The 12,085-nt window shown below is 44.2% G+C and overlaps 1 protein-coding gene across 1 annotated transcript in view; it reads left to right on the forward strand.

Moving 5' to 3' along the window:
* Nucleotides 1-12,085, forward strand: part of LOC311108674 (MAM domain-containing glycosylphosphatidylinositol anchor protein 2) — a gene marked incomplete at both ends in the record, with an annotated part of 397,367 nt that overhangs the window by 341,420 nt on the left and 43,862 nt on the right. Inside the window, one exon of the mRNA XM_084151384.1 lies at nucleotides 8,341-8,361. Within this exon, the coding sequence (XP_084007510.1) occupies nucleotides 8,341-8,361 (21 nt within the window). The remainder of the gene's footprint in view (nucleotides 1-8,340; nucleotides 8,362-12,085) is intronic.

Genomic DNA, 12,085 nt, shown 5'->3' on the forward strand with positions numbered 1-12,085 from the left:
TTTCAACGTGGCACCGTCATAGGATGCCACCTATCCAACAAGTCCGTTTGTCAAATTTCTGCCCTGCTAGAGCTGCCCCGGTCAACTGTATGTGCTGTTATAGTGAAGTGGAAACTTCTAGGAGCAACAACGGCTCAGCCGTGACGTGGTAGGCCACACAAGCTCACAAAACGGGACCGCCGAGTGCTGAAGCGCGTAAAAATCATCTGTCCTCGGTTGTAACACTCACTACCGAGTTCCAAACTGCCTATGGAAGCAATGTCATCACAATAACTGTTCTTCATGAAATGGGTTTCCATGGCCGAGCTGCCGCACACAAGCCTAAGATCACCATGCGCAATGCCAAGTGTCGGCTGGAGTGGTGTAAGGCTCTCTGCCATTGGACTCTGGAGCAGTAGAAACGTGTTCTCTGGAGTGATGAATCACGCTTCACCATCTGGCAGTTCGACAGACAAATCTGGGTTTGGCGGATGCCAGGAGAACGCTACCTGCCTGAATGCAAAGTGCCAAGTGTAAGTTTGTGGAGGAGGAATCAAGGTCTGGGGCTGTTTTTCATGGTTTGGGCTAGGCCCCTTAGTTCCAGTGAAGGGAAATCTTAATGCTACAGCATACAATTACATTGTAGATGATTCTGTGCTTCCAACTTTGTGGCAACAGTTTGGGGAAGGCCCTTTCCTGTTTCAACATGACAATGCCTCCGTGCACAAAGCGAGGTCCATACAGAAATGGTTTGTCGAGATCTGTGTGGAAGAACTTGACTGGCCTGCACAGAGCCCTGACCTCAACCCCATCGAACACCTTTGGGATGAATTGGAACGCCGACTGCGAGCCAGCCCTAATCGCCCAACATCAGTGCCCGACCTCACTAATTGTCTAAGTGGCTGATTGGAAGCATGTCCCCGCAGCAGTGTTCCAACATCTAGTGGAAAGCCTTCCCAGAAGAGTGGAGGCTGTTATAGCACAAAGGGGGGACCAACTCCATATTAATGCCCATGATTCTGAATGAGATGTTCGACAAGCAGGTGTCCACATACTTTTGGTCACTTAGTGTACCAATCGGTGCCCTTCTTTGCGGGTCTTTGAAAAACCTCCCTGGACTGTGGTTGAATATGTGCTTGAAATTCACTACTTAATTGAGGGATCTTACAGATAATTGTATGTGTGGGGTACAGAGATGGGGAAGTCATTCAACAATCATGTTAACCACTATTATTGTACACAGAAAGAGTCCATGCAACTTGTTATGTGATTTGTTAAAGGGTTGAATATTTATTGATTTCAGCTTTTCATTTTTAATTAATTTGTAAACATTTCTAAAAACATAATTCCACTTTGACATTATGGGGTATTGTGTGTAGATCAGTGACACAAAATCTCAATTTAATCAATTTTAAAGTCAGGCTGTAACACAACAAAATGTGGAAAATGTTAAGGGGTGTGAATACTTTCTGATGTTTGTTAGCAAAGCTAGTTAAGCTATAGGACCTGTGATTGAGAAGCACTCTGACACTGACTTTGCTGCTAGCTTGTCACATACCGTCTGCCTGCCTGCGATGCTGTGTTCTACAACCTGAGATGATCTGCTGCCTGACTGCTGAAGTTTTGAATGATTCCATTTTACTGCAGCTCATCAGAGCTGTGAGAGGCTGTTGCTGCAGCTCTGAGCGGCTCAAAGCCCCAGTGTGCCCGTATGTGTGTGTGCGTGCATGTGACTGTGCAAATAGCTAATTACTGTAGCCTAGGCCAAGGAATGGGCCTAGGACTGCATTACCTCCCACTACTACACAACCACATGCTAGCAGGCTAGCGGAAAGGCTGTATGCTAGGGATTGATTTCCCCAATCAAAAGCCCTGGATTAACACCGAGGTTGGCGCTAAACTAAAGGACAGGGCTACCGAACACAGAGCTATCGTAGACAACCCTGATGCTACAGCCGAGGACAGGAATAAGTCCAAGAAGTCCCCCTATGACCTCTTCAGAGTCATCAAACAAGCAAAAGGACAATATAGGAATAAGGTGGAATCATATTATACAGGCGCCGATGCCTGCCGCATGTGGCAAGGACTACAGTCCATTACGGATGACAAAGGAAGACCCAATCGTGGTCTGCCCAACCATGCCTCTCTACCAGACGAACTCAATGCATTTTATGCAATCTTTGACAACAACAACATCGTGCCGGGTGTGAGGGCTGTCACCGACCCCAGAGGATGTGTGCTTAGTCCCCCTCCTGTACTCCCTGTTCACCCACGACTGCGCGGCCACGCACAACTCCAACACCATTATCAAGTTTGCTGACGACACAACGGTGGTAGGCCTGATCACCGGCGACGATGAGTCAGCCTAAAAGGAGGAGGTCAGTGACCTGGCAGTGTGGTGCCAAAACAACAACCTCTTCCTCAACGTCAGTAAGACCAGGGAGCTGATCGTGGACTACAGGAAATGGGGGGGGGGGGGCGAGCAGTGGAGCATGCCCCCATCCACATCGACAGGGCGGCAGTGGAGCAGGTCGAGAGCTTCAAGTTCCTCGGTGTTCAAATCACTAAAGACTTAACATGGCCCAAACGCACACGCACAGTCGTGAAGAATGCGCAACAGCGCCTCTACCCCCTCAGGAGGTTGAAAAGGTTTGGCATGGGCCCTCAAATCCTCAAAAGGTTCTACAGCTGTACCATTGAGAGCATTTTGACTGGCTGCATCACTGCCTGGTATGGCAATAGCACTGCCCTCGATCGCATGGCGCTACAGAGGGTGGTGCAGACAGCCCAGGTCATCACTGGGGCCGAGCTCCATGCCGTCCAGAACATCTATATCAGGCGGTGTGGTAGGAAGGCCCGGAAAATCGCAAGCAGTACCGGAGCATCAAGTCTGGCACCAACAGGCTCTTGAACAGCTTCTATCCCCAAGCAATAAGACTGATAAATAGCTAACACTAACAATCTGAGTTAACCTTGTATCCCTATTGACCTTTTATTATGCACACTCACAGGGCCCTTTACACTCACAAACACACTCACTCCATCATCTGCTCACTCACACATAATATGCACATACATTTATACTGACTCTACACACACGCACACCCACTCACATACAAGATGCTGCTACTCTTACAGTATATCCTGTTCCTGGTCCCCTTACCTGTATACCCATGGGCGGCGCACAATTGGTCCAGCATCGTCCAAGGTAGGGGAGGGTTTGGCCGGCCGGGATGTGGGTTCGTTTCCCACGGGGGGCCAGTATGAAAAAAAATAATTATGTATGCATTCACTAACTGTAAGTCGCTCTGGATAAGAGCGTCTGCTAAATGACTAAAATGTAAATGTAAATGTATACATATCTACCTCCATCACTCCAGTATCCCTGCACATTGTAAATATGGTATTGGAGCTGACCCTGTATATGGTATGCTAACTTACTTATTGTGTTCTTCATATTTCTTCTTATTTCTCATGTGTTTTCTTTTCTAGTATTACATTGTTATTGCTTATTGCATTGTTGGGTTTTGAGTTTGCAAGAACTACATTTCACTGTACTTGTGCATGTGACATTAAAACTTTAAACTTGAGACTGGCATATGAAATATTGTTGGAATTACCATGCTACTATCATTATCACTCTCATACTTTATGTGATTCTTCAAACTAATAAATAGAGGAACTGAGTTTAATGAGTGAGTGGATATCCCTAGGCATATCCTGTAATCAAAGCAGAGACATCAAGAATCTGATGAAAAGATATGTCATTATTACACTGTTATTATACTACCTGAGGTTAGCTAGTTGATAGGAAATATAATTTGCCATATGTTTCATAGTGTTTTTGAGTTGCAGGAAAGTAAGATAATGACTATGGATCAACATTAGACCAATTTCCTGTAGACCTAGATTGAGTTAGACCTAGCTCATCATTGTCTTCTGTGATGATGATGTTGACTATGACGATGATGATTATGATGATGATGATGGTCTAGTACACAGATTTGGGTCTGACAGTACGGCAGGATGAGCAATCCCTCCTATGTGGGCCAAATATCAGAGGGTAGCAGGTTTGCTGTGTGTGTTTGTTGGTGAAAACTGCTTAGTGTCCCAAGCTGGCTGGGGTATGAAGAATGGCAGTGTCACCACTCTCCCACACTCTCTTGGATTCTGCTGTTGTGACAAAGTCAGCAGCTGTTTGCTGATCGAAATTCAGTTTTCGCTTTCCAACAGCCCTTCCAAAACAGATTTAATGTGTAGGTGGCCACCTTACTGTCACACACATTGGCAGTATAACGAAGGCTCTCTATTATAGGTTGCTTTTGTGCTGAAATGTAATGTCTGCCCTATCATGTTTCCCCTTGCATCAAACCCTCACTAAATCTGACTGTGAGTATATCTAGCATTGTGCTGTGGGTGACCTCTCTAACGCCCTCTACCCCAGGTCAGCGGGTCACTGGGAAGCCAGTTGTGTGATTCTGTTCTCTTACTTGTCTCCTGTCTGTGTCACTGTGTCCAGGGACAAGGCTGAGCCATCCCCTGCAGTTTACACTACTGCTGTTAAGGTCATCCACGCAGAACCTCAGAGTGAGGGGATTAAAGTCACTCTCGCCAATTTGTTCTCTCTCCTCCTCTCTCCTCCTCTCCTTCCCTCTCTCGGCGCAGGAGACATGCTGGAGATTGAAGAATAGTGATGGCCTGTGGATGCATCCACAGAAAGCTAGATAGAGAGACAGAAGCAGAAAGACAGAAAAAAAGTGAGAAAGAGAAAACACTTCAAATGATGGACACACCGATGTGATCCCAAAGTTATTTTGTCCTTGAGATTCAAGCAGTTTCTGGAATTCACAGTGATTAACCCGATGGGTGGTTTTGAGCCATGAACATGCCGTCACAGTTTTTCTCAGAAAGAGATGGCTGCTCTCCAAAACCAGACCCTTTAAACGTGATTGATGTGAATTTTGGAGAGAGAGCAGAGCGGTGGTTGGGATTGGGGATTGTCTGTTTATGAGCAGTCGGGTTGTTCTGGGCTATCGGGACCTTGAGCCTTGCCATTGAACGATCTGCTTTGTAATACAGTAGCGGACCAGTGGACAGGGCAGCCTGCCAAGATTAAGTCTCTCTGTGTGTGTGTGTGTGTGTGTGCATGTGCATGCGTGCGTGCGTGTCCTAGCCGGCCCCTGTGTGTATGTGTGTGTGTGTGTGTGTGTGTGTGTGTGTGTGTGTGTGTGTGTGTGTGTGTGTGTGTGTGTGTGTGTGTGTGTGTGTGTGTGTGCGTGCGTGTGTTCGTGCGTGCGTGCGTGCATTCTGGCCGGGCCCCTAATGTGTGTGGCGGTCAATAAACTCATATCGTATCACAGTTAACATGGTGGATTTGAAACAAGATGCACTGGCAGACATCTAGTAGTATGTTCGACGAGCAGGTGTCCACATACTTTTGGTCATTTAGTGTATGTGTACAGTGGCTTGCGAAAGTATTCACGCTCCTTGGCATTTTTCCTATTTTGTTGCCTTACAACCTGGAAATAAAATTGATTTTTTTGTATCATTTGATTTACACAACATGCCTACCACTTTGAAGAAACAAACAAGAAATAAGACACAAAAACAGAAAACTTGAGCGTGCATAACTATTCACCCCCCCAAAGTCAATACTTTGTAGAGCCACCTTTTGCAACAATTACAGCTGCAAGTCTCTTGGGGTATGTCTCTATAAGGTTGGCATATCTTGCCACTGGGATTTTTGCCCATTCTTCAAGGCAAAACTGTTCCAGCTCCTTCAAGTTGGATGGGTTCCGCTGGTGTACAGCAATCTTTAAGTCATACCACAGATTCTCAATAGGCCATTCCAAGACATTTAAATGTTTCCCCTTAAACCACTCAAGTGTTGCTTTAGCAGTATGCTTAGGGTCATTGTCCTGCTGGAAGGTGAACCTCCGTCCCAGTCTCAAATCTCTGGAAGACTGAAACAGGTTTCTCTCAAGAATTTCCCTGTATTTAGCGCCATCCATCATTCCTTCCATTCTGACCAGTTTCCCAGTCCCTGCCGATGAAAAACATCCCCACAGCACGAATGTACCATTTCTATTGGTCAGCTTCTTGTTCTGTGCGTGAAATAAATAGCCTATTCCAAACAAACTCTGGGACATTTGTGGGATGATAGATCCCAAATTCATACAACCAGTAGGCCTAGGCTACATCAAAAAATTATAAAAAGCAATGATGCTGATGCAGCAGATCAGAACGTTTAGCTTAAAATGTTGATAAACTATTATGTCTTCACATTATAAGTGCAGCAATGCACAAGGCAGTAGGCTAAGAGTGAATGTTCGTTCCATAATGCAGTTAGCAGGAAAACACTGTTGTCAAAAGCGTACCGCTGGTTTCATGAGACAGTGATGAAAATATCCTTTAGAAATGTACAACTAGCATGGGTTGCTAATATCACTAGAATTGTGCCTTTTGGCTACTGGACAATGAAAGAAAGTGGATTTTAAAACCAATAGAACATGAAAGAAATAGGCTACTGGTTTCAATGAAATATGGAAGTCTTTACAAAATAATTGCCTTCACGTTTGGTCGTATTTTGGCTTAATGGGTACTGTAGTACATCATGCTACAGTGATGGTGTTGTGTGAAACTTTCCATAAAGGTTAAAACCGTCCTTCTTGCATTTATTCTCTCCTCTTCTGTCCTCTCCTCTCTTCTCCTTTCTTCTCCTCTCTTATCATCCTCTCCTCTTGTCTCTTCTCTTTCCCCCCCTCTCCTTTCCTCTTCTCTCCTCTTTCCTCCCCCTTCCTCTTTCCAACTTCAGACACGTTTAGTTATATTCCATCATCCTCTCCCTCCCTCTTCCTCTCCTCTTTCCTCTGTTCCACTATCTCTTATTTCCTGTCATTCTTCTCCCTTTTCTTGTTATGGATTGACAAACAGCTGTCCTTGTAGCTAAATTGCAACAATGAGTCAGAAAAATGTATTTGATTACATATTCTATAACGTTCGCTCAGGCCTTTCAGTTTGCCTCCGTGTATAAGAGACCCAGCCAGCCCTTCAGTTCTTAACCAATAGTCCTTTACACATGTTTTTTTTTGTGGGGATGATTTGTTATTGCTTGTTTTAATCGAGTGGATTCAAATCAATTCCTTCCATGAGTCGCTGTGTCCATAAATCATTGTTGGTAAAGGTAACACAGTTTTGCAGATAAGCTGATGTATCACATCTATTCACAGGGACAGGAATCGATCATTAAAACGTCATGCATCTTCCTGACAGCTTAAATTGTATTTACTCCACAAAACATTTACTGCAGGGCTAACTGGTTTATATTGAAACAAACAGTTTTTTTACCCTTGACGTTTCGGTGTTTGCCACGGAGCTAAACCCTCTTAAATGATCAATGAGGAATGTTGATGAAGCTAGGCAGAGAAGAGGTAGGTAGAATGCATAATGACCCTAACAGCTATTTTAATATAGGAACACTATACTGGACTAGGCCCAAGTTAAAAGTTATAAAAGGCCCTACATTTTTCCTCATCACGTCACATATTCAGGCAAAACTCCTGGCCCTTATCAAACACTACCAAGGGGTATTCCTACAGATTATTGAGATGAGGCACATTATGTGCCTCACATGCCTCGCAGTGTATTTAATTAGGTTAGGGCACTTGTTAGTGGAAGTCACCTTGGGTAAAGACATCAGCAAGACAAATAAAGGGTAATAGTGATAATCTGTTTTATTTATAAGCTCATTAATGTGGTCGGGCTATTCTTAGTAATCCCAATCTCACACAGTAGATAGAGATAGCACGGAGGGGGAAATGTGTGTGTCTGTGTGTGTGTGTGTGTACGTGTATGTGTGTACGTGTGTACGTGCATGCGTGTGGACAGATTTCAGATTTGTATCCCCTTTTATTTCAAATGTCTTTCATTTGTTATTGGATCCCTTCCCATCTTTAACTCTGATAATGATTGTCTCTGCTGCACTGGAGATGATTTCTTTATCAGTTATGACATTTAAAAGTTGATTAACATTTCCATTTCCAATGGGGGATTGAAACTCTACAGCTAATTGTACTCTGAGAAAATGTGGCATTAGAAGTTGAGATGATAGCCATCAGGAAACAGACTTCAAAGTATACCAGCTGCTTCTTATTTTCAGTCATTACATCTTTCTGTTAATAAGGTTAAATTACACACTGTTTGTGTACTATGACATTATGATCTATTGTGACTCAGTACACATCAAGGACAAAACCCAAACCATTGTCTGAGTCAGCAAAGTGCTGTTTAAGTGATGGAACACTATTGTATTGTTTACTAATATCTTTCTCTCTCTCTCGCTCTGCCATTTTGTTTTTTCAGCTCCTGTCAACCCTCACCTGAGTAAGTAACAGCTTTATTTATTAAGTCTGTCACATCACTTAGCATGCTTCTGAACATTATGAGGAACATCCCTCAGACCTGAACTAGGCAGAGCTGAGCAGCCCTGGGAGCAGCAGGGAGACTTGTTGGTTGTGGAGAGTCCTGTGGAGTAGTTCTACTGTAATATTCTATATACAGTGAGCTCCGAAAGTATTGGGACAGTGACAATTTTGTGTTTGTTTTGGCTCTGTACTCCAGCACTTTGGATTTGAAATGATACAATGAGTATGAGGTTAAAGTACAGACTGTCAGCTTTAATTTGAGGGTATTTTCATCCATATCGGGTGAACCGACATTACAGCACTTTTGGTACATAGTCCCCACATTTTAGGGGACCAAAAGTATTGGGACAAATTCACGTATACTCTATGTGTATTAAAGTAGTAAAAAGTTAAGTATTTGGTCCCAAATTCATAGCACGCAATGACTACATCAAGCTTGCGACTCTACACATTTGTTGGATGCATTTGTTTTGGTTGTGTTTCAGATTATTTTGTGCCCTGTTATTGCAATGGTAAGAGGTTAGCATGTCTTGGGGGTATGACTTGTGCATCTGTAACTTTCTCAATCATCATTATTCACGATTCATTCAGGATTATCCATAATCATGGTAGCATCGACATTAGTGTAGAGGTGTTTAGAAACATATTATTTTCTTATTTACAGTAAAAGTGACTCCAAAATGACACATTTTTACCATTCATTTCTATTGGGCAGAAAATAATCTTAAACACAACCAAAACAAACAGCAAACGCATCCAACAAAGCTTGATGTAGTCATTGCATGCTATGAATATGGGAACAAATACTTACCTTTTTATTACTTTAATACACATAAGTGAATTTGTCCCAATACTTTTGGTCCCTTAAAATGGGGGGACAATGTACAAAAAGTGCTGTAATTTCTAAATGTTCACCCGATATGGATTAAAATACTGTTAAATTAAAGCTGACAGTCTGCACTTTAACCTCATAGTCATATTATCATTTCAAATCTAAAGTGCTGGAGTAAGGAGCCAAAACAACAAAAAATGTGTCACTGTCCCAATACTTTTGGAGCTCACTGTAACTACACTGGGAAGAGCTGCTTAGTATTCTATAGGAACAATGTGTGGAGGAGAGATAGTCATTTTCAGTGTGTTTGTGTGTGTGTGTGTGTGTGGGGGGGCAGGGGGTGAAGGGTGTGTGTGTGTGCCTGCGGGGTGTGTGCGTGCATGTGTATAGTGCTTGTTAATGCATTTCATATGTTCTTTCCAATGTTCTCACATTATGTGATAATCAGGTCCCATGTACATTCCAGCTACAGTATCTTATCACAGGAAAACTCCACATTTCCTACTCCCTACTTCACAAGCACTCATTTGCAGAAGTGTATTGTGTTAATGTGTTGGGTTAGCAGCCGTTACCACATACAAATCCCAAATATAATAATTACTAGCATCATTATCAAACCCCCTATAGATTGCAGCCAATCTTATCTAAACTACATATCTAATCTGTATACCTCATCCTCCTCTCTGATCCTCCCCTCCCCCTCCTCCTCCCCCTTTTCCATCTCTTCCTCTTCCTTCATCTCCTTCTCCTCCACATCATCTACATTGTTTCCCCTCCACTCCTCTCCTAATCCCCCGTCTATCTCCAGTAAGGCCCAGGTCCATTTAGTTTAGCTTACAGTGGATTGACATTACCAGCGAGACGCTAGGGGCTAGAACCCCATTTAGATCTGCATGCCTGAAGGCTGGAGGGGAGAGGAGTCAAGAGCTGAGGCCCATCTCTCACCTTTCTGGCTGTCTTAGCTTGGCCACACACTATCTCGCTCTCTCTCTCTCTCCCTGTATGTGTGTGTGTGTGTGTGTGTCTCTCACTTTCTCTCTCACTCCCCTCTCTCTCTCTCTCTCCATCACTCCCTCTCTCCTCCTCATCTTCTCTCCACCACATGTGTAAAGCGTCTAGCTCCTGCCTCCACCGAGGTCGCCACTCCAAACTGCTCCCAGCTACCTTTTAATAAATCTATGAATATTTATCGCACGCGCCCGCATCCGGAATCTAAATGCAGTTTTTTACCCACCCTTTGAGTAGAGTTCTGTTTCTAAATGTCTTCTGATTATATGGTATTGATATCATATTATATTGTTCCATATCAAATAAAATAACATCTTATTTGTCACATGCGCCGAATACAACAGATTTAGACCTTACAGTGAAATGCTTACTTACAAGCCCTTAATCAACAATGCAGTTTTAAGAAAATAGAGTTAAGAAAATATTTACTAAATAAACGAAAGTAAAAAAAAAAGTAACACAATACAATAATAATAACGAGACTATATACAGGGGGTACCGGTACCGAGCCAATGTGCGGGGGGGTACAGGTTAGTCGAGATAATTGAGGTAGTATGTACATGTAGGTAGTGGTAAAGTGACTATGCATAGATAAAACGGCGAGTAACAACAATGCAAATAGTCAGGGTAGCCATTTGTTCAGCTGTTCAGCAGTCTTATTGCTTGGGGGTAGAAGCTGTTAAGGAGCCTTTTTTACCTAGACTTGGCACTCCGGTACCGCTTGCCATGCGGTAGCAGAGAGAACAGTCTATGACTTGGGTGACTGGAGTCTTTGACAATTTGTAGGGCCTTCCTCTGACACCGCCTAGTATAGAGGTCCTGGATGGCAGGAAGCTTGGCCCCAGTGATGTACTGGGCCGTACGCATTACCCTCTGTAGCGCCTTACGGTCGGATGCCAAACAGTTGCCATACCAGGCGGTGATGCAACCGGTCAGGATACTCTCGATGGTGCAGTTGTAGAACCTTTTGAGGATCTGGGGACCCATGCCAAATATTTTCAGTCTCCTGAAGGGGAATAGGCATTGTTGTGCCCCCTTCACCACTGTCTTGGTGTGTTTGGACCTTGACAGTTTGTAGGAACTTGAAGCTCTCGACCAGCTCCACTACAGCCCTGTCGATGTGAATGGGGGCGTGTTCGGCCCTCCTTTTCCTGTAGTCCGCAATTAGCTCCTTTGTCTTGTCCATGTTGAGGGAGAGGTCTCTGACCTCCTCCCTATAGGCTGTCTCATCATTGTCGGTGATCAGGCCTCCCACCGTTGTGTCGTCAGCAAACTTAATGATGGTGTTGGAGTCGTGCTTGGCCACGTAGTCGTGGGTGAACAGGGAGTACAAGAGGGGACTAAGCACGCACCCCTGCGTAGCAGATGTGTTGTTGCCTATCCTTACCACCTGGGGGCGGCCCGCCAGGAAGTCCAGTATCCAGTTGCAGAGGGAGGTGTTTAGTCCCAGGGTCCTTAGCTTAATGATGAGCTTTGTGGGCACTATGGTGTTGAACGCTGAGCTGTAGTCAATGAACAGCATTGAGATTGCGTCATCTGTGGATCTTTTGAGGTGGTATGCGAATTGGAGTGGGTCTAGGGTTTCTGGGATGATGGTGTTGATGTGAGCCATGACCAGCCTTTCAAAGCACTTCATGGCTACCAACGTGAGTGCTACGAGGCGGTAGTCATTTAGGCAGGTTACTTTGGCGCTCTTGGGTACAGGGACTATGGTGGTCTGCTTGAAACATGTAGGTATTACAGACTCGGTCAGGGAGACGTTGAAAATGTCTGTGAAGACACTTGCCAGTTGGTCCGCGCATGTTCTGAGTACACGTCCTGGTAATCCGTCTGGCCCCGCGGC

The sequence above is a fragment of the Coregonus lavaretus genome (genome assembly GCF_964263955.1).
Source record: "Coregonus lavaretus genome assembly, chromosome: 33".
Taxonomy (NCBI): domain Eukaryota; kingdom Metazoa; phylum Chordata; class Actinopteri; order Salmoniformes; family Salmonidae; genus Coregonus; species Coregonus lavaretus.